General features: G+C 39.5%; 1 protein-coding gene across 1 annotated transcript in view; it reads left to right on the top strand.

The window, feature by feature from the left end:
- The first annotated feature begins 1741 nt into the window (after nt 1-1741).
- LOC138748011 (mucin-2-like) overlaps nt 1742-27987 on the top strand; it is a 125689-nt gene continuing 99443 nt past the window's right edge. The window contains exons 1-30 of the mRNA XM_069907711.1: nt 1742-1766; nt 2022-2084; nt 3485-3541; nt 4131-4193; nt 5163-5225; nt 6217-6279; nt 6624-6680; nt 7258-7320; nt 7681-7737; nt 8328-8390; nt 8735-8791; nt 9369-9431; nt 9792-9848; nt 10477-10539; nt 14949-15011; nt 15981-16043; nt 17444-17500; nt 18090-18152; nt 19122-19184; nt 20176-20238; nt 20583-20639; nt 21217-21279; nt 21640-21696; nt 22287-22349; nt 22694-22750; nt 23328-23390; nt 23751-23807; nt 24436-24498; nt 25478-25593; nt 25901-26078. Of these exons, the coding sequence (XP_069763812.1) occupies nt 1742-1766; nt 2022-2084; nt 3485-3541; nt 4131-4193; nt 5163-5225; nt 6217-6279; nt 6624-6680; nt 7258-7320; nt 7681-7737; nt 8328-8390; nt 8735-8791; nt 9369-9431; nt 9792-9848; nt 10477-10539; nt 14949-15011; nt 15981-16043; nt 17444-17500; nt 18090-18152; nt 19122-19184; nt 20176-20238; nt 20583-20639; nt 21217-21279; nt 21640-21696; nt 22287-22349; nt 22694-22750; nt 23328-23390; nt 23751-23807; nt 24436-24498; nt 25478-25593; nt 25901-26078 (1960 nt within the window). The remainder of the gene's footprint in view (nt 1767-2021; nt 2085-3484; nt 3542-4130; nt 4194-5162; nt 5226-6216; nt 6280-6623; nt 6681-7257; nt 7321-7680; nt 7738-8327; nt 8391-8734; nt 8792-9368; nt 9432-9791; nt 9849-10476; nt 10540-14948; nt 15012-15980; nt 16044-17443; nt 17501-18089; nt 18153-19121; nt 19185-20175; nt 20239-20582; nt 20640-21216; nt 21280-21639; nt 21697-22286; nt 22350-22693; nt 22751-23327; nt 23391-23750; nt 23808-24435; nt 24499-25477; nt 25594-25900; nt 26079-27987) is intronic.

Raw genomic sequence — 27987 nt, 5'->3', positions numbered from 1 at the left:
ATTAGATCCCCTACCTCCCCAGTAAAGTTCCCCAAGTCTCTTGGTACCGCATGACTACTACCCCCTAACTGACTATAACCTATATCCTGCTTGGTGAAGACAGTTGCAAAGTATTTGTGAAATTCCTCTGCCATCTCCTTGTTTCCGGTAATAATTTCACCCTTGCCCATTTTCAAAGGGCCAATTTTAGACCGAACCAATTTCTTCCTCTTCACATACTTAAAAAAGCTTTTGCTATGCTCCGCAATATTATCTGCTAATTTCCTCTCGTACTTCATTTTCCCGTCTCTTATGGCTTTCTTAGTTACCCTCTGATGTTCATTGAAGGTTTCCCAATCCTCTAATTTCCCACTCCGCTTCGCTATCTTATAATTACTCCCTTTCGACTTGATAATGCACTTGATTTCCTTATTTAGCCAGGGCTGCCATTTGCATCTCCTAGAGCCTTTCCTCCACTTTGGAATAAATTTGTCCGGAATCCTGTGAAAAATGTCCATAAAAACCTGCCATTTTTCCCCAGTTGTCCTCCCAGCTAGTGTATCTTCCCATTTTATTTTGGATAGCTCCTCCCTCATAGCTGCAAAATTCCCTTTATTTAACTGAAGTACAGATGCTTCCGACTTCCTTTCCATTTCCCTTTCTAATTGCAGCTTAAAAGTAACCATACCATGGTCACTATTCACTACAACAAGTTCACTTATTAAGTCTGCGTCGCTACACAGCACCCAGTAGTGGTCAGTTGAAATTAGGATGTAATTGTAAATTATCAAAGCACCTTGAGAGTATGTTCTGAGAATAGAGAAGCTTAATTATTACCAGAAATTACAAATTAATGAGGGTCATTTATAGATGAAGTCATATCCTCTGTTCCTTGCTTGGCCAGCAAAGCCTATTTCTTTCGAGGGGGGTGAAAATTGAAAAGTATGCTACTGAATGTATACAGAAAGAAATTGAGAGGCTTTTACTAACGAAGACTTCCTGATATTTTGTAGATACCACATTACCCACATCTCCAGTGACGGAGACCACTGGTACGCCTGGCACAACCACAAGCAGTAAGTCACCTTTAATGAAAAGCTGGTTCTTGAACACTAGAAACAAGGGAATGAGTGGATTGCGATCTAGGTTTGAAGTCTCCTTTCTTCAATACATTCTGATGACGCAGTCAGCCTGGATTAATCTATATCTTTGCACATTTAGAGAGCAAAATTTTTGCTGTGTGTGCAAGAGTGATGCGTGTAATTTGATGGTACAGTTCAGTGCATTTAAAAAAAAAAAAGTGGTTACCTCTTTGGCAAAATTGTCCTCTTCATTGTGACCATGTGATGATTTCAAGTTATTGCCTCCAATTTCCAATTGCTTGTCAGGAATTAGCTGTACTACTTTGAATCCACAGGGACAGCATCGACTGAAGTAACTGCCAAAACTACAACATCTGCGGAATCCACTGCCTGTGAGTACAGATTTCCTGTTTTGTGGTCTGATGAATTTCTTTGAAAATCACCAGAAATCTTGTGCTTTCGAAGTGTTTGAAACCTTAAATAAATACTATGGGGAGCTGAATTTGGAAAGAAGTTGGAAACGGCAATTCTATGCTAGCCAGAGATCGCCTGTGCCTTGATTCCATGACAAAGCATTAGGTCATTGCTCACCCAGAGCCAGAGCCAGAATTTAATGCTGGGATATCTGGATTGATCACTGAAGTTTGTGCGTGTAAAACTCTGCAATGAAGTTGATCGTCATGACACTGAAGGTTGACTGTCGTGGTGAGTTGAAATTTGGATCTAATTGTAAATGATCATAGCACCTTGAAAATATATTCTGAGAATAGAGAAGCTTAATTATTAACAGAAATTGCAAATGAATGACGGTCCTTTTTAGTTGAAGTCATATCCTCTGTTCTTTGCTTGGCCAGCAAAGCCTATTTCTTTCGAGGGGTGAAAATTGAAAGTATGCTACTGAATGTATACTGAAATATATTGAGAGGCTTTTATTAATGAAGACTTCCTGATATTTTGTAGATACCACATTACCAACATCTCCAGTGACGGAGACCACTGGTACTCCTGGCACAACCACAAGCAGTAAGTCACCTTTAATGAAAAGCTGGTTCTTGAACACTAGAAACAAGGGAATGAGTGGATTGCGATCTAGGTTTGAAGTCTCATTTCTTCAATACATTCTAATGACGCAGTCAGCCTGGATTCATAAGTGTCTTTGCACATTTGGACAGGAAAGTTTTTGCTGTGTGTGCAAGAGTGATGGGTTTAATTTGATGGTACAGTTCAATGCATTAAAAAGAAAAAGCAAAGTGGTTGCCGCTTTGGCAAAATCGTCCTCTACATTGTGACCATGTGATAATTTCAAGTTATTGCCTCCAATTTCCAATTGCTTGTCAGTAATTACCTGTACTACTTTGAATCCACAGGGACAGCATCGACTGAAGTAACTGCCAAAACTACAACATCTGCGGAATCCACTGCCTGTGAGTACAGATTTCCTGTTTTGTGGTCTGATGAATTTCTTTGAAAATCACCAGAAATCTTGTGTTTTGGAAATGGTTGAAAAGGTAAATAAATGCGACAGAGAGCTTAATTTGGAAAGAAGTTGGAAACAGCAATTCTATGCTAGCCTGAGATCGCCTTTGCATTGATTCCATGACAAAACATTAGGTCATTGCTCACGCAGAGCCAGAAGCAGAATTTAAAGCTGTGATGTCTGGACGCACAAACTTGTGTGCAGATTGATCACTGAAGATTGTGAGTGTAATACTCTGCAATGAAGGTGACTGTCATGACGCTGAAGAGTGACTGTAGAGGTCAATAGAAATTGGGGTTTAAAAGTAAAAGAACAAAGCAAACTTACAATATATTCAGAGAATAAAGAAGCCAAATTAAATCCACTATTACAAATCAATGAGGGTTATTTTTAAATGCCATCATATCTTCTGTTCTAAGCCTGGCCGGCAAAGCCTTTATATTCAAAGGGTGGAAAATGAAAAATGTGCATATAGAAATGTATTGTGATGCATTTATTAATGAAGGCTTCCTGATATGTTGCAGACCCCTCATTTCCAACATCTCCAGTGACAGAGACCACTGGAACTCCTAAAACAACCACTAGCGGTAAGTAACGATTAATGAAAAGCTTGCTCTTACGCACGAGATACAGGGAATGAGTTGGTTAGATGGGTTGAAATCTTAGTTTGATTGCTCATTTCTTCAATACATTAAAATGTGGCAGTCAGCCACAGTTTTATCAATTTTTGCAAATTTGGAGAGGTTAATTTTTGGTGAATATGCAAGAGTTATGGGGTTATTTTATGGAACTGTGCAATGCGTTTGTAATAAAATGCAAAATTGTTGAACCTTTGGAAAAATGATCCATTTCATTGTGACCATGTGATGATTTCAACGACCTTAAATTGTAGCCTCTAATTTCGAATTGTATGTAAGTAATTAGCTGTACTCTCTTTAATCTACAGCGACAGCATCGACTGAAGAAACTGGCAAAACTACAACTGCTGCGGAAACCACCGCCTGTGAGTACAGCTTTCCTGTTTTGCATTCTGATGAATTACTTTGAAAATCAGCGAAAAGCCAGTAGTGTGGAAGTGGTTGAAAAACTAAATAAATGCGACTGGGAGATGAATTTGGAAAGAAGATGAAACTATAATTTTATGCTAGCCAGAGATCGCCTGTGCCTTGATTCCATGATCAAACATTAGGTCATTGCTCAACCAGAGCCAGAGCCAGAATTTAAAGCTGTGACGTCTGGACAACAGCAACATGGGTCCAGATTGATCACTGAAGTTTGTGAGTGTAATACTCTGCAAAGGAGTTGAACCTCATGACACTGAAGGTTGACTGCAGTGGTTATTTGAAATTAGGATCTAATTGTAAATTATCAAAGCACCTTGAAAAAATATTCTGAGAATAGAGAAGCTTAATTATTACCAGAAATTACAAATTAATGAGGTTCATTTATAGATGAAGTCATATCCTCTGTTCTTTGCTTGGCCAGCAAAGCCTATATCTTTCGAGGGGTGAAAATTGAAAAGTATGCTACTGAATGTATACAGAAATATATTGAGAGGCTTTTACTAACGAAGACTTCCTGATATTTTGTAGATACCACATTACCAACATCTCCAGTGACGGAGACCACTGGTACTCCTGGCACAACCACAAGCAGTAAGTCACCTTTAATGAAAAGCTGGTTCTTGAACACTAGAAACAAGGGAATGAGTGGATTGCGATCGAGGTTTGAAGTCTCATTTCTTCAATACATTCTAATGACGCAGTCAGCCTGGATTAATCTATATCTTTGCACATTTAGAGAGGAAAATATTTGCTGTGTGTGCAAGAGTGATGAGTTTAATTTGATGATACAGTTCAATGCATTTAAGAGAAAAAGCAAAGTGGTTTCATCTTTGGCAAAATTGTCCTCTTCATTGTGACCATGTGATGATTTCAAGTTATTGCCTACAATTTCCAATTGCTTGTCAGTAATTAGCAGTACTACTTTGAATCTACAGGGACAGCATCGACTGAAGTAACTGCCAAAACTACAACATCTGCCGAATCCACTGCCTGTAAGTACAGATTTCCTGTTTTGTGGTCTGATGAATTTCTTTGAAAATCACCAGAAATCTTGTGCTTTCGAAGTGTTTGAAACCCTAAATAAATACTACGGGGAGCTGAATTTGAAAAGAAGTTGGAAACGGCAATTCTATGCTAGCCAGAGATTGCCTGTGCCTTGATTCCATGACAAAGCATTAGGTCATTGCTCACCCAGAGCCAGAGCCAGAATTTAATGCTGGGATATCTGGATTGATCACTGAAGATTGTGCGTGTAAAACTCTGCAATGAAGTTGATCCTCATGACACTGAAGGTTGACTGTAGTGGTCAGTTGAAATTTGGATCTTATTGTAAATGATCAAAGGACCTTGAAAATATATTCTGAGAATAGAAAAGCTAAATTACTAACAGAAATTGCAAATGAATGACGGTCCTTTTTAGTTGAAGTGATATCCTCTGTTCTTTGCTTGGCCAGCAAAGCCTATTTCTTTCGAGGGGTGAAAATTGAAAGTATGCTACTGAATATTTTCAGAAATATATTGAGTGGCTTTTATTAATAAAGACTTCCTGATATTTTGTAGATACCACATTACCAACATCTCCAGTGACGGAGACCACTGGTACTCCTGGCACAACCACGAGCGGTAAGTCACCTTTAATGAAAAGCTGGTTCTTGAACACTAGAAACAAGGGAATGAGTGGATTGCGATCTAGGTTTGAAGTCTCATTTCTTCAATACATTCTAATGACGCAGTCAGCCTGGATTAATCTATATCTTTGCACATTTAGAGAGGAAAAATTTTGCTGTGTGTGCAAGAGTGATGGGTTTAATTTGATGGTACAGTTCAATGCATTTAAAAGAAAAAGCAAAGTGGTTGCCTCTTTGGCAAAATTGTCCTCTTCATTGTGTCCATGTGATGATTTCAAGTTATTGCCTCCAATTTCCAATTGCTTGTCAGTAATTAGCTGTACTACTTTGAATCGACAGGGACAGCATCGACTGAAGTAACTGTCAAAACTACAACATCTGCGGAATCCACTGCCTGTGAGTACAGATTTCCTGTTTTGTGGTCTGATGAATTTCTTTGAAAATCACCAGAAATCTTGTGCTTTGGAAGTGTTTGAAACCCTAAATAAATACTACGGGCAGCTGAATTTGGAAAGAAGTTGGAAACTGCAATTCTATGCTAGCCAGAAATCGCCTGTGCCTTGATTCCATGACAAAGCACTAGGTCATTGCTCAGCCAAAGCCAGAGGCAGAATTTAAAGCTGTGAGGTCTGATCAACAGCAACATGGGTCCAGATTGATCACTGAAGTTTGTGAGTGTAATACTCTGCAAAGAAGTTGAACCTCATGACACTGAAGGTTGACTGCAGTGGTTATTTGAAATTAGGATTTAATTGTAAATTATCAAAGCACCTTGAAAATATATTTTGAGAATAGAGAAGCTTAATTATTACCAGAAATTACAAATTAATGAGGTTCATTTATAGATGAAGTCATATCCTCTGTTCTTTGCTTGGCCAGCAAAGCCTATATCTTTCGAGGGGTGAAAATTGAAAAGTATGCTACTGAATGTATACAGAAATATATTGAGAGGCTTTTACTAACGAAGACTTCCTGATATTTTGTAGATACCACATTACCAACATCTCCAGTGACGGAGACCACTGGTACTCCTGGCACAACCACAAGCAGTAAGTCACCTTTAATGAAAAGCTGGTTCTTAAACACTAGAAACAAGTGAATGAGTGGATTGCGATCTAGGTTTGAAGTCTCATTTCTTCAATACATTCTAATGACGCAGTCAGCCTGGATTCATATGTGTCTTTGCACATTTTGACAGGAAAGTTTTTGCTGTGTGTGCAAGAGTGATGGGTTTAATTTGATGGTACAGTTCAATGCATTTAAAAGAAAAAGCAAAGTGGTTGCGGCTTATGCCAAATTGTCCTCTTCATTGTGACCATGTGATGATTTCAAGTTATTGCCTCCAATTTCCAATTGCTTGTCAGTAATTAGCTGTACTACTTTAAATCCACAGGGACACCTTCGACTGAAGTAACTGCCAAAACTACAACATCTGCGGAATCCACTGCCTGTGAGTACAGATTTCCTGTTTTGTGGTCTGATGAATTTCTTTGAAAATCACCAGAAATCTTGTGTTTTGGAAGTGGTTGAAAAGGTAAATAAATGCGACAGAGAGCTTAATTTGGAAAGAAGTTGGAAACTGCAATTCTATGCTAGCCTGAGATCGCCTTTGCATTGATTCCATGACAAAACATTAGGTCATTGCTCACGCAGAGCCAGAAGCAGAATTTAAAGCTGTGATGTCTGGACGCACAAACTTGTGTGCAGATTGATCACTGAAGATTGTGAGTGTAATACTCTGCAATGAAGGTGACTGTCATGACGCTGAAGAGTGACTGTAGAGGTCAATAGCAATTGGGGTTTAAAAGTAAAAGAACAAAGCAAACTTACAATATATTCAGAGAATAAAGAAGCCAAATTAAATCCACTATTACAAATCAATGAGGGTTATTTTTAAATGCCATCATATCTTCTGTTCTAAGCCTGGCCGGCAAAGCCTTTATATTCAAAGGGTGGAAAATGAAAAATGTGCATATAGAAATGTATTGTGATGCATTTATTAATGAAGGCTTCCTGATATGTTGCAGACCCCTCATTTCCAACATCTCCAGTGACAGAGACCACTGGAACTCCTGAAACAACCACTAGCGGTAAGTCACCATTAATGAAAAGCTTGCTCTTACGCACTAGATATGAGGGAATGAGTTGGTTAGATGGATTGAAATCTAAGTTTGATTACTCATTTCTTCAAAACATTAAAATGTGGCAGTCAGCCACGGTTTTATCAAATTTTGCAAATTTGGAGAGGTTAATTTTTGGTGAATATGCAAGAGTTATGGCTTACTTTCATGGAACTGTGCAATGCGTTTGTAATAAAATGCAAAATTGTTGAACCTTTGGAAAAATGATCCGTTTCATTGTGACCATGTGATGATTTCAACGACCTTAAATTGTAGCCTCTAATTTCGAATTGTATGTAAGTAATTAGCTGTACTCTCTTTAATCTACAGCGACAGCATCGACTGAAGAAACTGGCAAAAGTACAACTGCTGCGGAAACCACCGCCTGTGAGTACAGCTTTCCTGTTTTGCATTCTGATGAATTACTTTGAAAATCAGCGAAAAGCCAGTAGTGTGGAAGTGGTTGAAAAACTAAATAAATGCGACTGGGAGATGAATTTGGAAAGAAGATGAAACTATAATTTTGTGCTAGCCAGAGATCGCCTGTGCCTTGATTCCATGATCAAACATTAGGTCATTGCTCAACCAGAGCCAGAGCCAGAATTTAAAGCTGTGACGTCTGGACAACAGCAACATGTGTCCAGATTGATCACTGAAGTTTGTGAGTGTAATACTCTGCAAAGAAGTTGAACCTCATGACACTGAAGGTTGACTGTAGTGGTCAGTTGAAATTAGGATGTAATTGTAAATTATCAAAGCACCTTGAGAGTATGTTCTGAGAATAGAGAAGCTTAATTATTACCAGAAATTACAAATTAATGAGGGTCATTTATAGATGAAGTCATATCCTCTGTTCCTTGCTTGGCCAGCAAAGCCTATTTCTTTCGAGGGGGTGAAAATTGAAAAGTATGCTACTGAATGTATACAGAAAGAAATTGAGAGGCTTTTACTAACGAAGACTTCCTGATATTTTGTAGATACCACATTACCCACATCTCCAGTGACGGAGACCACTGGTACGCCTGGCACAACCACAAGCAGTAAGTCACCTTTAATGAAAAGCTGGTTCTTGAACACTAGAAACAAGGGAATGAGTGGATTGCGATCTAGGTTTGAAGTCTCCTTTCTTCAATACATTCTGATGACGCAGTCAGCCTGGATTAATCTATATCTTTGCACATTTAGAGAGCAAAATTTTTGCTGTGTGTGCAAGAGTGATGCGTGTAATTTGATGGTGCAGTTCAATGCATTTAAAAAAAAAAGAAAAGTGGTTACCTCTTTGGCAAAATTGTCCTCTTCATTGTGACCATGTGATGATTTCAAGTTATTGCCTCCAATTTCCAATTGCTTGTCATTAATTAGCTGTACTACTTTCAATCCACAGGGACAGCATCGACTGAAGTAACTGCCAAAACTACAACAACTGCGAAATCCACTGCCTGTGAGTACAGATTTCCTGTTTTGTGGTCTGATGAATTTCTTTGAAAATCACCAGAAATCTTGTGTTTTGGAAGTGGTTGAAAAGGTAAATAAATGCGACGGAGAGCTGAATTTGGAAAGAAGTTGGAAACTGCTATTCTATGCTAGCCAGAGATCGCCTGTGCCTTGAATCCATGACAAAACATTAGGTCATTGCTCACCCAGAGCCAGAGTCAGAATTTAAAGCTGTGATGTCTGGACACAGGAATATGTGTGCAGATTGATCACTGAAGATTGTGAGTGTAATACTCTGCAATGAAGGTGACCGTCATGACACCAAAGATTGACTGTAGAGGTCAATAGAAATTGGGGTTTAAAAGTAAAAGAACAAAGCAAACTTACAATATATTCAGAGAATAAAGAAGCCAAATTAAATCCACAATTACAAATCAATGAGTGTTATTTTTAAATGCCATCATATCTTCTGTTCTTTGCCTGGCCGGCAAAGCCTTTATATTCAAAGGGTGGAAAATGAAAAATTAGCATATATAAATGTATTATGATGCATTTATTAATGAAGGCTTCCTGATATGTTGCAGACCCCTCAATTCCAACATCTCCAGTGACAGAGACCACTGGAACTCCTGGCACAACCACGAGCGGTAAGTCACCATTAATGAAAAGCTTGCTCTTACGCACTAGATATGAGGGAATGAGTTGGTTACATGGATTGAAATCTAAGTTTGATTGCTCATTTCTTCAATACATTAAAATGTGGCAGTCAGCCACAGTTTTATCAATTTTTGCAAATTTGGAGAGGTTAATTTTTGGTGAATATGCAAGAGTTATGGCTTACTTTTATGGAACTGTGCAATGCGTTTGTAATAAAATGCAAAATTGTTGAACCTTTGCAAAAATGATCCATTTCATTGTGACCATGTGATGATTTCAATGAGCTTAAATTGTAGCCTCTAATTTCGAATTGCATGTCGGTAATTAGCTGTACTCTCTTTAATCTACAGCGACAGCATCGACTGAAGAAACTGGCAAAAGTACAACTGCTGCGGAAACCACCGCCTGTGAGTACAGCTTTCCTGTTTTGCATTCTGATGAATTACTTTGAAAATCAGCGAAAAGCCAGTAGTGTGTAAGTGGTTGAAAAACTAAATAAATGCGACTGGGAGATGAATTTGGAAAGAAGTTGGAAACTGTAATTTTATGCTGGCCAGAGATCGCCTGTGCCTTGATTCCATGAACAAACATTAGGTCATTGCTCACCCAGAGCCAGCGCCAGAATTTAAAGCTGTGACATCTGGACAACATCAACATTGGTCCAGATTGATCACTGAAGTTTGTGAGTGTAATACTCTGCAATGAAGGTGACCGTCATGACACCAAAGATTGACTGTAGAGGTCAATAGACCTCATGACACTGAAGGTTGACTGTAGTGGTCAGTTTAAATTAGGATGTAATTGTAAATGATCAATGCACTTTGAAAATATGTTCTGAGAATAGAGAAGCTTAATTATTACCAGAAATTACAAATTAATGAGGGTCATTTATAGATGACGTGATCTCCTCTGTTCTTTGCTTGGCCAGCAAAGCCTATTTTTTTCGGTTGGGTGAAAATTGAAAGTATGCTACTGAATGTTTTCAGAAAGAAATTGAGAGACTTTTATTAACGAAGACTTCCTGATATTTTGTAGATACCACATTACCAACATCTCCAGTGACGGAGACCACTGGTACTCCTGGCACAGCCACTAGCGGTAAGTCAGCTTTAATGAAAAGCTGGTTCTTGGACATTAGAAACAAGGGAATGAGTGGATTGCGATCTAGGTTTGAAGTCTCATTTCTTCAATACATTCTAATGACGCAGTCAGCCTGGATTAATCTATATCTTTGCACATTTGGAGAGGAAATTTTTTGCTGTGTGTGCAAGAGTAATGGGTTTTATTTGATGGTACAGTTCAATGCATTTAAAAGAAAAAGCAAAGTGGTTTCTTCTTTGGCAAAATTGTCCTCTTCATTGTGACCATGTGATGATTTCAAGTTATTGCCTCCAATTTCCAATTGCCTGTCAGTAATTAGCTGTACTACTTTCAATCCACAGGGACAGCATCGACTGAATTAACTGCCAAAACTACAACATCTGCGGAATCCACTGCCTGTGAGTACAGATTTCCTGTTTTGTAGTCTGATGAATTTCTTTGAAAATCACCAGAAATCTTGTGTTTTGGAAGTGGTTGAAAAGGTAAATAAATGCAACGGAGAGCTGAATTTGGAAAGAAGTTGAAAACTGCAATTCTATGCTAGCCAGAGATCGCCTGTGCCTTGATTCCATGACAAAACATTAGGTCATTGCTCACCCAGAGCCAGGGGCAGAATTTAAAGCTGTGATTTCTGGACGCAGCAACATGTGTGCAGGTTGATCACTGAAGTTTGTGAGTGTAATACGCTGCAATGAAGGTGACCATCATGACACTGAAGTTTGACTCTACAGGTCAATAGAAATTGGGGTTTAAAAGTAAAAGAACTAAGCAAACTTACAATATATTCAGAGAATAAAGAAGCCAAATTAAATCCACGATTACAAATCAATGAGGGTTTTTTTTTAAATGCCATCATATCTGCTGTTCTTTGCCTGGCCGGCAAAGCCTTTATATTCAAATGGTGGAAAATGAAAAATGTGCATATCGAAATGTGTTGTGATGCATTTATTAATGAAGGCTTCCTGATATGTTGCAGACCCCTCATTTCCAACATCTCCAGTGACAGAGACCACTGGAACTCCTGGCACAACAACGAGCAGTAAGTCACCATTAATGAAAAGCTTGCTCTTACGCACTAGATATGAGGGAATGAGTTGGTTAGATGGATTGAAATCTAAGTTTGATTGCTCATTTCTTCAATACATTAAAATGTGGCAGTCAGCCACGGTTTTATCAATTTTTGCAAATTTGGAGAGGTTAATTTTTGGTGAATATGCAAGAGTTATGGGCTTACTTTTATGGAACTGCACAATGCGTTTATAATAAAATGCAAAATTGTTGAACCTTTGGAAAAATGATCCATTTCATTGTTACCATGTGATGATTTCAACGAGCTTAAATTGTTGCCTCTAATTTCGAATTGCATGTCAGTAATTAGCTGTACTCTCTGTAATCTACAGCGACAGCATCGACTGAAGAAACTGGCAAAACTACAACTGCTGCGAAAACCACCGCCTGTGAGTACAGTTTTCCTATTTTGCATTCTGATGAATTACTTTGAAAATCAGCAAAAAGCCAATGGTGTGGAAGTGGATGAAAAACTAAATAAATGCGACGGGGAGCTGAAGTTGGAAAGAAGTTGGAAACTGTAATTCTATGCTGGCCATAGATCGCCTGTGCCTTGATTACAAGATCAAACATTAGGTCATTGCTCACCCAGAGCCAGAGCCAGAATTTAAAGCTGTGACATCTGGACAACAGCAACATGGGTCCAGATTGATCACTGAAGTTTGTGAATGTATTGCTATGCTATGAAGTTGAACCTCATGACACTGAGCAATAGACAATAGACAATAGGAGCTGGAGTAGGCCATTTGGCCCGTTGGGCCAGCACCTCCATTTTAGATCATGGCTGATCATTACCATCAGTTCCCCTTTCCAGCCTTATCCCCATAACCCTTAACTCCGTTTCCCACAAGAGTCTTATCTAAGTCTCTTTTGAACATAGTCAGCGAATCCGCCTCTACCACCCTCTGTGGCAGTGAATTCCACAGATTCACACTTCTCTGGGTAAAAAAATGCTTTCTCATCTCCGTCCTAAAGGGCCTACCCTGTATTCTTAAACTATGCCCTCTAGTCCTCGTCTCCCCCATCATTGGGAACAAGTAATCAGACTTCACCTTGTCTATCCCCCTGATGATTTTGTATACCTCAATCATGTCCCCCCTCATCCTTCTAAACTCCAATGGATACAAGTCCAGTTTTTCTAGCCTTGCTGCATATGACAACCCTGCCATCCCTGGAACTAACCTTGTAAATCTGCGCTGCACACCCTCTATAGCTAGTATGTCCTTCCTCAAGTTTGGAGACCAGAACTGGACGCAATACTCCAGGTGGGGTCTCACCAGGGCCCTGTATAACTGCAGAAGGGCGTCTCTGTTCCTATACTCCAATCCCCTCTTTATGAAAGCCAACATTCCATTTGCCTTCTTCACAGCTTTCTGAACCTGCATGCTAGCTTTCAGTGACCGGTGAACAAGTACACCCAGATCCATTTGCACTTCCCCACTCCCTAGCTTGTCTCCATTTAAATAATACTCAGCTTTCCTATTACTTCCCCCGAAATGAATAACCTCACATTTGTTCACATTGAAATTCATCTTCCATTTAGCCGCCCACTCCTCCAGCCTGTCCAAGTCCCTCTGCATTTTCCTTACATCCTCCTCACACCCCACACCGCCACCCAGTTTAGTGTCATCTGCAAATTTGCTCATGTTATTTATAATCCCCTCATCCAAATCATTAACATAAATTACAAACAACTGAGGACCCAACACCGATCCCTGAGGCACTCTACTCGTCACATCCTGCCATTCTGAAAAAGACCCATTTACTCCAACCCTTTGTTTCCTATCTCTTAACCAATTTCCCATCCATGTCAGCACCTTACCTCCAATACCATGCTCCCTGATCTTGCCCACTAGACTCCCGTGCAGTACCTTATCAAAGCCCTTCTGGAAGTCCAAATACACCACATCCACTGGCTCTCCCGAGTCCACCCTATTTGTCACATCCTCAAAAAATTCCAGAAGGTTAGTCAAGCGTGACTTACCCTTAAGGAATCCATGCTGACTAGCTCTTATACTATTATTACTGACTAAGTGTTCTGCTATTTCTCCTTTTATGATGGACTCCAATATCTTCCCCACCACTGATGTCAGGCTAACCGGTCTATAATTTCCTGTTTTCTCCCTCCCTCCTTTCTTAAAAAGCGGCACCACATCAGCCACTCTCCAATCCTCAGGGACCTCCCCGGAATCTATGGAACTTTGGAAAATGTCGACCAGTGCCTCCACAATTTCCATAGCCACCTCTTTAAGCACCCTAGGATGCAGCCCATCAGGCCCTGGGGATTTATCAGCCCTCAGTCCCAACAATTTACTCATAACCTTCTGCTTCTGGATCCGGATATCCATTAGATCCCCTACCTCCCCAGTAAAGTTCCCCAAGTCTCTTGGTACCGCATGACTACTACCCCCTAACTGACTATAACCTATATCCTGCTTGGTGAAGACAGTTGCAAAGTATTTGTGAAATTCCTCTGCCATCTCCTTGTTTCCGGTAATAATTTCACCCTTGCCCATTTTCAAAGGGCCAATTTTAGACCGAACCAATTTCTTCCTCTTCACATACTTAAAAAAGCTTTTGCTATGCTCCGCAATATTATCTGCTAATTTCCTCTCGTACTTCATTTTCCCGTCTCTTATGGCTTTCTTAGTTACCCTCTGATGTTCATTGAAGGTTTCCCAATCCTCTAGTTTCCCACTCCGCTTCGCTATCTTATAATTATTCCCTTTCGACTTGATAATGCACTTGATTTCCTTATTTAGCCAGGGCTGCCATTTGCATCTCCTAGAGCCTTTCCTCCACTTTGGAATAAATTTGTCCGGAATCCTGTGAAAAATGTCCATAAAAACCTGCCATTTTTCCCCAGTTGTCCTCCCAGCTAGTGTATCTTCCCATTTTATTTTGGATAGCTCCTCCCTCATAGCTGCAAAATTCCCTTTATTTAACTGAAGTACAGATGCTTCCGACTTCCTTTCCATTTCCCTTTCTAATTGCAGCTTAAAAGTAACCATACCATGGTCACTATTCACTACAACAAGTTCACTTATTAAGTCTGCGTCGCTACACAGCACCCAGTAGTGGTCAGTTGAAATTAGGATGTAATTGTAAATTATCAAAGCACCTTGAGAGTATGTTCTGAGAATAGAGAAGCTTAATTATTACCAGAAATTACAAATTAATGAGGGTCATTTATAGATGAAGTCATATCCTCTGTTCCTTGCTTGGCCAGCAAAGCCTATTTCTTTCGAGGGGGGTGAAAATTGAAAAGTATGCTACTGAATGTATACAGAAAGAAATTGAGAGGCTTTTACTAACGAAGACTTCCTGATATTTTGTAGATACCACATTACCCACATCTCCAGTGACGGAGTCCACTGGTACTCCTGGCACAACCACAAGCAGTAAGTCACCTTTAATGAAAAGCTGGTTCTTGAACACTAGAAACAAGGGAATGAGTGGATTGCGATCTAGGTTTGAAGTCTCCTTTCTTCAATACATTCTGATGACGCAGTCAGCCTGGATTAATCTATATCTTTGCACATTTAGAGAGCAAAATTTTTGCTGTGTGTGCAAGAGTGATGCGTGTAATTTGATGGTACAGTTCAGTGCATTTAAAAAAAAAAGAAAAGTGGTTACCTCTTTGGCAAAATTGTCCTCTTCATTGTGACCATGTGATGATTTCAAGTTATTGCCTCCAATTTCCAATTGCTTGTCAGGAATTAGCTGTACTACTTTGAATCCACAGGGACAGCATCGACTGAAGTAACTGCCAAAACTACAACATCTGCGGAATCCACTGCCTGTGAGTACAGATTTCCTGTTTTGTGGTCTGATGAATTTCTTTGAAAATCACCAGAAATCTTGTGCTTTCGAAGTGTTTGAAACCTTAAATAAATACTATGGGGAGCTGAATTTGGAAAGAAGTTGGAAACGGCAATTCTATGCTAGCCAGAGATCGCCTGTGCCTTGATTCCATGACAAAGCATTAGGTCATTGCTCACCCAGAGCCAGAGCCAGAATTTAATGCTGGGATATCTGGATTGATCACTGAAGTTTGTGCGTGTAAAACTCTGCAATGAAGTTGATCGTCATGACACTGAAGGTTGACTGTCGTGGTGAGTTGAAATTTGGATCTAATTGTAAATGATCATAGCACCTTGAAAATATATTCTGAGAATAGAGAAGCTTAATTATTAACAGAAATTGCAAATGAATGACGGTCCTTTTTAGTTGAAGTCATATCCTCTGTTCTTTGCTTGGCCAGCAAAGCCTATTTCTTTCGAGGGGTGAAAATTGAAAGTATGCTACTGAATGTATACTGAAATATATTGAGAGGCTTTTATTAATGAAGACTTCCTGATATTTTGTAGATACCACATTACCAACATCTCCAGTGACGGAGACCACTGGTACTCCTGGCACAACCACAAGCAGTAAGTCACCTTTAATGAAAAGCTGGTTCTTGAACACTAGAAACAAGGGAATGAGTGGATTGCGATCTAGGTTTGAAGTCTCATTTCTTCAATACATTCTAATGACGCAGTCAGCCTGGATTCATAAGTGTCTTTGCACATTTGGACAGGAAAGTTTTTGCTGTGTGTGCAAGAGTGATGGGTTTAATTTGATGGTACAGTTCAATGCATTAAAAAGAAAAAGCAAAGTGGTTGCCGCTTTGGCAAAATCGTCCTCTACATTGTGACCATGTGATAATTTCAAGTTATTGCCTCCAATTTCCAATTGCTTGTCAGTAATTACCTGTACTACTTTGAATCCACAGGGACAGCATCGACTGAAGTAACTGCCAAAACTACAACATCTGCGGAATCCACTGCCTGTGAGTACAGATTTCCTGTTTTGTGGTCTGATGAATTTCTTTGAAAATCACCAGAAATCTTGTGTTTTGGAAATGGTTGAAAAGGTAAATAAATGCGACAGAGAGCTTAATTTGGAAAGAAGTTGGAAACAGCAATTCTATGCTAGCCTGAGATCGCCTTTGCATTGATTCCATGACAAAACATTAGGTCATTGCTCACGCAGAGCCAGAAGCAGAATTTAAAGCTGTGATGTCTGGACGCACAAACTTGTGTGCAGATTGATCACTGAAGATTGTGAGTGTAATACTCTGCAATGAAGGTGACTGTCATGACGCTGAAGAGTGACTGTAGAGGTCAATAGAAATTGGGGTTTAAAAGTAAAAGAACAAAGCAAACTTACAATATATTCAGAGAATAAAGAAGCCAAATTAAATCCACTATTACAAATCAATGAGGGTTATTTTTAAATGCCATCATATCTTCTGTTCTAAGCCTGGCCGGCAAAGCCTTTATATTCAAAGGGTGGAAAATGAAAAATGTGCATATAGAAATGTATTGTGATGCATTTATTAATGAAGGCTTCCTGATATGTTGCAGACCCCTCATTTCCAACATCTCCAGTGACAGAGACCACTGGAACTCCTAAAACAACCACTAGCGGTAAGTAACGATTAATGAAAAGCTTGCTCTTACGCACGAGATACAGGGAATGAGTTGGTTAGATGGGTTGAAATCTTAGTTTGATTGCTCATTTCTTCAATACATTAAAATGTGGCAGTCAGCCACAGTTTTATCAATTTTTGCAAATTTGGAGAGGTTAATTTTTGGTGAATATGCAAGAGTTATGGGGTTATTTTATGGAACTGTGCAATGCGTTTGTAATAAAATGCAAAATTGTTGAACCTTTGGAAAAATGATCCATTTCATTGTGACCATGTGATGATTTCAACGACCTTAAATTGTGGCCTCTAATTTCGAATTGTATGTAAGTAATTAGCTGTACTCTCTTTAATCTACAGCGACAGCATCGACTGAAGAAACTGGCAAAACTACAACTGCTGCGGAAACCACCGCCTGTGAGTACAGCTTTCCTGTTTTGCATTCTGATGAATTACTTTGAAAATCAGCGAAAAGCCAGTAGTGTGGAAGTGGTTGAAAAACTAAATAAATGCGACTGGGAGATGAATTTGGAAAGAAGATGAAACTATAATTTTATGCTAGCCAGAGATCGCCTGTGCCTTGATTCCATGATCAAACATTAGGTCATTGCTCAACCAGAGCCAGAGCCAGAATTTAAAGCTGTGACGTCTGGACAACAGCAACATGGGTCCAGATTGATCACTGAAGTTTGTGAGTGTAATACTCTGCAAAGGAGTTGAACCTCATGACACTGAAGGTTGACTGCAGTGGTTATTTGAAATTAGGATCTAATTGTAAATTATCAAAGCACCTTGAAAAAATATTCTGAGAATAGAGAAGCTTAATTATTACCAGAAATTACAAATTAATGAGGTTCATTTATAGATGAAGTCATATCCTCTGTTCTTTGCTTGGCCAGCAAAGCCTATATCTTTCGAGGGGTGAAAATTGAAAAGTATGCTACTGAATGTATACAGAAATATATTGAGAGGCTTTTACTAACGAAGACTTCCTGATATTTTGTAGATACCACATTACCAACATCTCCAGTGACGGAGACCACTGGTACTCCTGGCACAACCACAAGCAGTAAGTCACCTTTAATGAAAAGCTGGTTCTTGAACACTAGAAACAAGGGAATGAGTGGATTGCGATCGAGGTTTGAAGTCTCATTTCTTCAATACATTCTAATGACGCAGTCAGCCTGGATTAATCTATATCTTTGCACATTTAGAGAGGAAAATATTTGCTGTGTGTGCAAGAGTGATGAGTTTAATTTGATGATACAGTTCAATGCATTTAAGAGAAAAAGCAAAGTGGTTTCATCTTTGGCAAAATTGTCCTCTTCATTGTGACCATGTGATGATTTCAAGTTATTGCCTACAATTTCCAATTGCTTGTCAGTAATTAGCAGTACTACTTTGAATCTACAGGGACAGCATCGACTGAAGTAACTGCCAAAACTACAACATCTGCCGAATCCACTGCCTGTAAGTACAGATTTCCTGTTTTGTGGTCTGATGAATTTCTTTGAAAATCACCAGAAATCTTGTGCTTTCGAAGTGTTTGAAACCCTAAATAAATACTACGGGGAGCTGAATTTGAAAAGAAGTTGGAAACGGCAATTCTATGCTAGCCAGAGATTGCCTGTGCCTTGATTCCATGACAAAGCATTAGGTCATTGCTCACCCAGAGCCAGAGCCAGAATTTAATGCTGGGATATCTGGATTGATCACTGAAGATTGTGCGTGTAAAACTCTGCAATGAAGTTGATCCTCATGACACTGAAGGTTGACTGTAGTGGTCAGTTGAAATTTGGATCTTATTGTAAATGATCAAAGGACCTTGAAAATATATTCTGAGAATAGAAAAGCTAAATTACTAACAGAAATTGCAAATGAATGACGGTCCTTTTTAGTTGAAGTGATATCCTCTGTTCTTTGCTTGGCCAGCAAAGCCTATTTCTTTCGAGGGGTGAAAATTGAAAGTATGCTACTGAATATTTTCAGAAATATATTGAGTGGCTTTTATTAATAAAGACTTCCTGATATTTTGTAGATACCACATTACCAACATCTCCAGTGACGGAGACCACTGGTACTCCTGGCACAACCACGAGCGGTAAGTCACCTTTAATGAAAAGCTGGTTCTTGAACACTAGAAACAAGGGAATGAGTGGATTGCGATCTAGGTTTGAAGTCTCATTTCTTCAATACATTCTAATGACGCAGTCAGCCTGGATTAATCTATATCTTTGCACATTTAGAGAGGAAAAATTTTGCTGTGTGTGCAAGAGTGATGGGTTTAATTTGATGGTACAGTTCAATGCATTTAAAAGAAAAAGCAAAGTGGTTGCCTCTTTGGCAAAATTGTCCTCTTCATTGTGTCCATGTGATGATTTCAAGTTATTGCCTCCAATTTCCAATTGCTTGTCAGTAATTAGCTGTACTACTTTGAATCCACAGGGACAGCATCGACTGAAGTAACTGTCAAAACTACAACATCTGCGGAATCCACTGCCTGTGAGTACAGATTTCCTGTTTTGTGGTCTGATGAATTTCTTTGAAAATCACCAGAAATCTTGTGCTTTGGAAGTGTTTGAAACCCTAAATAAATACTACGGGCAGCTGAATTTGGAAAGAAGTTGGAAACTGCAATTCTATGCTAGCCAGAAATCGCCTGTGCCTTGATTCCATGACAAAGCACTAGGTCATTGCTCAGCCAAAGCCAGAGGCAGAATTTAAAGCTGTGAGGTCTGATCAACAGCAACATGGGTCCAGATTGATCACTGAAGTTTGTGAGTGTAATACTCTGCAAAGAAGTTGAACCTCATGACACTGAAGGTTGACTGCAGTGGTTATTTGAAATTAGGATTTAATTGTAAATTATCAAAGCACCTTGAAAATATATTTTGAGAATAGAGAAGCTTAATTATTACCAGAAATTACAAATTAATGAGGTTCATTTATAGATGAAGTCATATCCTCTGTTCTTTGCTTGGCCAGCAAAGCCTATATCTTTCGAGGGGTGAAAATTGAAAAGTATGCTACTGAATGTATACAGAAATATATTGAGAGGCTTTTACTAACGAAGACTTCCTGATATTTTGTAGATACCACATTACCAACATCTCCAGTGACGGAGACCACTGGTACTCCTGGCACAACCACAAGCAGTAAGTCACCTTTAATGAAAAGCTGGTTCTTAAACACTAGAAACAAGTGAATGAGTGGATTGCGATCTAGGTTTGAAGTCTCATTTCTTCAATACATTCTAATGACGCAGTCAGCCTGGATTCATATGTGTCTTTGCACATTTTGACAGGAAAGTTTTTGCTGTGTGTGCAAGAGTGATGGTTTTAATTTGATGGTACAGTTCAATGCATTTAAAAGAAAAAGCAAAGTGGTTGCGGCTTATGCCAAATTGTCCTCTTCATTGTGACCATGTGATGATTTCAAGTTATTGCCTCCAATTTCCAATTGCTTGTCAGTAATTAGCTGTACTACTTTAAATCCACAGGGACACCTTCGACTGAAGTAACTGCCAAAACTACAACATCTGCGGAATCCACTGCCTGTGAGTACAGATTTCCTGTTTTGTGGTCTGATGAATTTCTTTGAAAATCACCAGAAATCTTGTGTTTTGGAAGTGGTTGAAAAGGTAAATAAATGCGACAGAGAGCTTAATTTGGAAAGAAGTTGGAAACTGCAATTCTATGCTAGCCTGAGATCGCCTTTGCATTGATTCCATGACAAAACATTAGGTCATTGCTCACGCAGAGCCAGAAGCAGAATTTAAAGCTGTGATGTCTGGACGCACAAACTTGTGTGCAGATTGATCACTGAAGATTGTGAGTGTAATACTCTGCAATGAAGGTGACTGTCATGACGCTGAAGAGTGACTGTAGAGGTCAATAGCAATTGGGGTTTAAAAGTAAAAGAACAAAGCAAACTTACAATATATTCAGAGAATAAAGAAGCCAAATTAAATCCACTATTACAAATCAATGAGGGTTATTTTTAAATGCCATCATATCTTCTGTTCTAAGCCTGGCCGGCAAAGCCTTTATATTCAAAGGGTGGAAAATGAAAAATGTGCATATAGAAATGTATTGTGATGCATTTATTAATGAAGGCTTCCTGATATGTTGCAGACCCCTCATTTCCAACATCTCCAGTGACAGAGACCACTGGAACTCCTGAAACAACCACTAGCGGTAAGTCACCATTAATGAAAAGCTTGCTCTTACGCACTAGATATGAGGGAATGAGTTGGTTAGATGGATTGAAATCTAAGTTTGATTACTCATTTCTTCAAAACATTAAAATGTGGCAGTCAGCCACGGTTTTATCAAATTTTGCAAATTTGGAGAGGTTAATTTTTGGTGAATATGCAAGAGTTATGGCTTACTTTCATGGAACTGTGCAATGCGTTTGTAATAAAATGCAAAATTGTTGAACCTTTGGAAAAATGATCCGTTTCATTGTGACCATGTGATGATTTCAACGACCTTAAATTGTAGCCTCTAATTTCGAATTGTATGTAAGTAATTAGCTGTACTCTCTTTAATCTACAGCGACAGCATCGACTGAAGAAACTGGCAAAAGTACAACTGCTGCGGAAACCACCGCCTGTGAGTACAGCTTTCCTGTTTTGCATTCTGATGAATTACTTTGAAAATCAGCGAAAAGCCAGTAGTGTGGAAGTGGTTGAAAAACTAAATAAATGCGACTGGGAGATGAATTTGGAAAGAAGATGAAACTATAATTTTGTGCTAGCCAGAGATCGCCTGTGCCTTGATTCCATGATCAAACATTAGGTCATTGCTCAACCAGAGCCAGAGCCAGAATTTAAAGCTGTGACGTCTGGACAACAGCAACATGTGTCCAGATTGATCACTCAAGTTTGTGAGTGTAATACTCTGCAAAGAAGTTGAACCTCATGACACTGAAGGTTGACTGTAGTGGTCAGTTGAAATTAGGATGTAATTGTAAATTATCAAAGCACCTTGAGAGTATGTTCTGAGAATAGAGAAGCTTAATTATTACCAGAAATTACAAATTAATGAGTGTCATTTATAGATGAAGTCATATCCTCTGTTCCTTGCTTGGCCAGCAAAGCCTATTTCTTTCGAGGGGGTGAAAATTGAAAAGTATGCTACTGAATGTATACAGAAAGAAATTGAGAGGCTTTTACTAACGAAGACTTCCTGATATTTTGTAGATACCACATTACCCACATCTCCAGTGACGGAGACCACTGGTACGCCTGGCACAACCACAAGCAGTAAGTCACCTTTAATGAAAAGCTGGTTCTTGAACACTAGAAACAAGGGAATGAGTGGATTGCGATCTAGGTTTGAAGTCTCATTTCTTCAATACATTCTGATGACGCAGTCAGCCTGGATTAATCTATATCTTTGCACATTTAGAGAGCAAAATTTTTGCTGTGTGTGCAAGAGTGATGCGTGTAATTTGATGGTGCAGTTCAATGCATTTAAAAAAAAAAGAAAAGTGGTTACCTCTTTGGCAAAATTGTCCTCTTCATTGTGACCATGTGATGATTTCAAGTTATTGCCTCCAATTTCCAATTGCTTGTCATTAATTAGCTGTACTACTTTCAATCCACAGGGACAGCATCGACTGAAGTAACTGCCAAAACTACAACAACTGCGAAATCCACTGCCTGTGAGTACAGATTTCCTGTTTTGTGGTCTGATGAATTTCTTTGAAAATCACCAGAAATCTTGTGTTTTGGAAGTGGTTGAAAAGGTAAATAAATGCGACGGAGAGCTGAATTTGGAAAGAAGTTGGAAACTGCTATTCTATGCTAGCCAGAGATCGCCTGTGCCTTGAATCCATGACAAAACATTAGGTCATTGCTCACCCAGAGCCAGAGTCAGAATTTAAAGCTGTGATGTCTGGACACAGGAATATGTGTGCAGATTGATCACTGAAGATTGTGAGTGTAATACTCTGCAATGAAGGTGACCGTCATGACACCAAAGATTGACTGTAGAGGTCAATAGAAATTGGGGTTTAAAAGTAAAAGAACAAAGCAAACTTACAATATATTCAGAGAATAAAGAAGCCAAATTAAATCCACAATTACAAATCAATGAGTGTTATTTTTAAATGCCATCATATCTTCTGTTCTTTGCCTGGCCGGCAAAGCCTTTATATTCAAAGGGTGGAAAATGAAAAATTAGCATATATAAATGTATTATGATGCATTTATTAATGAAGGCTTCCTGATATGTTGCAGACCCCTCAATTCCAACATCTCCAGTGACAGAGACCACTGGAACTCCTGGCACAACCACGAGCGGTAAGTCACCATTAATGAAAAGCTTGCTCTTACGCACTAGATATGAGGGAATGAGTTGGTTACATGGATTGAAATCTAAGTTTGATTGCTCATTTCTTCAATACATTAAAATGTGGCAGTCAGCCACAGTTTTATCAATTTTTGCAAATTTGGAGAGGTTAATTTTTGGTGAATATGCAAGAGTTATGGCTTACTTTTATGGAACTGTGCAATGCGTTTGTAATAAAATGCAAAATTGTTGAACCTTTGCAAAAATGATCCATTTCATTGTGACCATGTGATGATTTCAATGAGCTTAAATTGTAGCCTCTAATTTCGAATTGCATGTCGGTAATTAGCTGTACTCTCTTTAATCTACAGCGACAGCATCGACTGAAGAAACTGGCAAAAGTACAACTGCTGCGGAAACCACCGCCTGTGAGTACAGCTTTCCTGTTTTGCATTCTGATGAATTACTTTGAAAATCAGCGAAAAGCCAGTAGTGTGGAAGTGGTTGAAAAACTAAATAAATGCGACTGGGAGATGAATTTGGAAAGAAGTTGGAAACTGTAATTTTATGCTGGCCAGAGATCGCCTGTGCCTTGATTCCATGAACAAACATTAGGTCATTGCTCACCCAGAGCCAGCGCCAGAATTTAAAGCTGTGACATCTGGACAACATCAACATTGGTCCAGATTGATCACTGAAGTTTGTGAGTGTAATACTCTGCAATGAAGGTGACCGTCATGACACCAAAGATTGACTGTAGAGGTCAATAGACCTCATGACACTGAAGGTTGACTGTAGTGGTCAGTTTAAATTAGGATGTAATTGTAAATGATCAATGCACTTTGAAAATATGTTCTGAGAATAGAGAAGCTTAATTATTACCAGAAATTACAAATTAATGAGGGTCATTTATAGATGACGTGATCTCCTCTGTTCTTTGCTTGGCCAGCAAAGCCTATTTTTTTCGGTTGGGTGAAAATTGAAAGTATGCTACTGAATGTTTTCAGAAAGAAATTGAGAGACTTTTATTAACGAAGACTTCCTGATATTTTGTAGATACCACATTACCAACATCTCCAGTGACGGAGACCACTGGTACTCCTGGCACAGCCACTAGCGGTAAGTCAGCTTTAATGAAAAGCTGGTTCTTGGACATTAGAAACAAGGGAATGAGTGGATTGCGATCTAGGTTTGAAGTCTCATTTCTTCAATACATTCTAATGACGCAGTCAGCCTGGATTAATCTATATCTTTGCACATTTGGAGAGGAAATTTTTTGCTGTGTGTGCAAGAGTAATGGGTTTTATTTGATGGTACAGTTCAATGCATTTAAAAGAAAAAGCAAAGTGGTTTCTTCTTTGGCAAAATTGTCCTCTTCATTGTGACCATGTGATGATTTCAAGTTATTGCCTCCAATTTCCAATTGCCTGTCAGTAATTAGCTGTACTACTTTCAATCCACAGGGACAGCATCGACTGAATTAACTGCCAAAACTACAACATCTGCGGAATCCACTGCCTGTGAGTACAGATTTCCTGTTTTGTAGTCTGATGAATTTCTTTGAAAATCACCAGAAATCTTGTGTTTTGGAAGTGGTTGAAAAGGTAAATAAATGCAACGGAGAGCTGAATTTGGAAAGAAGTTGAAAACTGCAATTCTATGCTAGCCAGAGATCGCCTGTGCCTTGATTCCATGACAAAACATTAGGTCATTGCTCACCCAGAGCCAGGGGCAGAATTTAAAGCTGTGATTTCTGGACGCAGCAACATGTGTGCAGGTTGATCACTGAAGTTTGTGAGTGTAATACGCTGCAATGAAGGTGACCATCATGACACTGAAGTTTGACTCTACAGGTCAATAGAAATTGGGGTTTAAAAGTAAAAGAACTAAGCAAACTTACAATATATTCAGAGAATAAAGAAGCCAAATTAAATCCACGATTACAAATCAATGAGGGTTTTTTTTTAAATGCCATCATATCTGCTGTTCTTTGCCTGGCCGGCAAAGCCTTTATATTCAAATGGTGGAAAATGAAAAATGTGCATATCGAAATGTGTTGTGATGCATTTATTAATGAAGGCTTCCTGATATGTTGCAGACCCCTCATTTCCAACATCTCCAGTGACAGAGACCACTGGAACTCCTGGCACAACAACGAGCAGTAAGTCACCATTAATGAAAAGCTTGCTCTTACGCACTAGATATGAGGGAATGGTTGGTTAGATGGATTGAAATCTAAGTTTGATTGCTCATTTCTTCAATACATTAAAATGTGGCAGTCAGCCACGGTTTTATCAATTTTTGCAAATTTGGAGAGGTTAATTTTTGGTGAATATGCAAGAGTTATGGGCTTACTTTTATGGAACTGCACAATGCGTTTATAATAAAATGCAAAATTGTTGAACCTTTGGAAAAATGATCCATTTCATTGTTACCATGTGATGATTTCAACGAGCTTAAATTGTTGCCTCTAATTTCGAATTGCATGTCAGTAATTAGCTGTACTCTCTGTAATTTACAGCGACAGCATCGACTGAAGAAACTGGCAAAACTACAACTGCTGCGAAAACCACCGCCTGTGAGTACAGTTTTCCTATTTTGCATTCTGATGAATTACTTTGAAAATCAGCAAAAAGCCAATGGTGTGGAAGTGGATGAAAAACTAAATAAATGCGACGGGGAGCTGAAGTTGGAAAGAAGTTGGAAACTGTAATTCTATGCTGGCCATAGATCGCCTGTGCCTTGATTACAAGATCAAACATTAGGTCATTGCTCACCCAGAGCCAGAGCCAGAATTTAAAGCTGTGACATCTGGACAACAGCAACATGGGTCCAGATTGATCACTGAAGTTTGTGAATGTATTGCTATGCTATGAAGTTGAACCTCATGACACTGAGCAATAGACAATAGACAATAGGAGCTGGAGTAGGCCATTTGGCCCGTTGGGCCAGCACCTCCATTTTAGATCATGGCTGATCATTACCATCAGTTCCCCTTTCCAGCCTTATCCCCATAACCCTTAACTCCGTTTCCCACAAGAGTCTTATCTAACTCTCTTTTGAACATAGTCAGCGAATCCGCCTCTACCACCCTCTGTGGCAGTGAATTCCACAGATTCACACTTCTCTGGGTAAAAAAATGCTTTCTCATCTCCGTCCTAAAGGGCCTACCCTGTATTCTTAAACTATGCCCTCTAGTCCTCGTCTCCCCCATCATTGGGAACAAGTAATCAGACTTCACCTTGTCTATCCCCCTGATGATTTTGTATACCTCAATCATGTCCCCCCTCATCCTTCTAAACTCCAATGGATACAAGTCCAGTTTTTCTAGCCTTGCTGCATATGACAACCCTGCCATCCCTGGAACTAACCTTGTAAATCTGCGCTGCACACCCTCTATAGCTAGTATGTCCTTCCTCAAGTTTGGAGACCAGAACTGGACGCAATACTCCAGGTGGGGTCTCACCAGGGCCCTGTATAACTGCAGAAGGGCGTCTCTGTTCCTATACTCCAATCCCCTCTTTATGAAAGCCAACATTCCATTTGCCTTCTTCACAGCTTTCTGAACCTGCATGCTAGCTTTCAGTGACCGGTGAACAAGTACACCCAGATCCATTTGCACTTCCCCACTCCCTAGCTTGTCTCCATTTAAATAATACTCAGCTTTCCTATTACTTCCCCCGAAATGAATAACCTCACATTTGTTCACATTGAAATTCATCTTCCATTTAGCCGCCCACTCCTCCAGCCTGTCCAAGTCCCTCTGCATTTTCCTTACATCCTCCTCACACCCCACACCGCCACCCAGTTTAGTGTCATCTGCAAATTTGCTCATGTTATTTATAATCCCCTCATCCAAATCATTAACATAAATTACAAACAACTGAGGACCCAACACCGATCCCTGAGGCACTCTACTCGTCACATCCTGCCATTCTGAAAAAGACCCATTTACTCCAACCCTTTGTTTCCTATCTCTTAACCAATTTCCCATCCATGTCAGCACCTTACCTCCAATACCATGCTCCCTGATCTTGCCCACTAGATTCCCGTGCAGTACCTTATCAAAGGCCTTCTGGAAGTCCAAATACACCACATCCACTGGCTCTCCCGAGTCCACCCTCTTTGTCACATCCTCAAAAAATTCCAGAAGGTTAGTCAAGCGTGACTTACCCTTAAGGAATCCATGCTGACTAGCCCTTATACTATTATTACTGACTAAGTGTTCTGCTATTTCTCCTTTTATGATGGACTCCAATATCTTCCCCACCACTGATGTCAGGCTAACCGGTCTATAATTTCCTGTTTTCTCCCTCCCTCCTTTCTTAAAAAGCGGCACCACATCAGCCACTCTCCAATCCTCAGGGACCTCCCCGGAATCTATGGAACTTTGGAAAATGTCGACCAGTGCCTCCACAATTTCCATAGCCACCTCTTTAAGCACCCTAGGATGCAGCCCATCAGGCCCTGGGGATTTATCAGCCCTCAGTCCCAACAATTTACTCATAACCTTCTGCTTCTGGATCCGGATATCCATTAGATCCCCTACCTCCCCAGTAAAGTTCCCCAAGTCTCTTGGTACCGCATGACTACTACCCCCTAACTGAC

This window comes from Narcine bancroftii, chromosome 13 (assembly GCF_036971445.1).
Source record: "Narcine bancroftii isolate sNarBan1 chromosome 13, sNarBan1.hap1, whole genome shotgun sequence".
In the NCBI taxonomy this organism is placed as follows: domain Eukaryota; kingdom Metazoa; phylum Chordata; class Chondrichthyes; order Torpediniformes; family Narcinidae; genus Narcine; species Narcine bancroftii.
The sequence above is the reverse complement of the archived record's forward strand: the minus strand, read 5'-3'. Positions and strand labels throughout refer to the sequence as shown.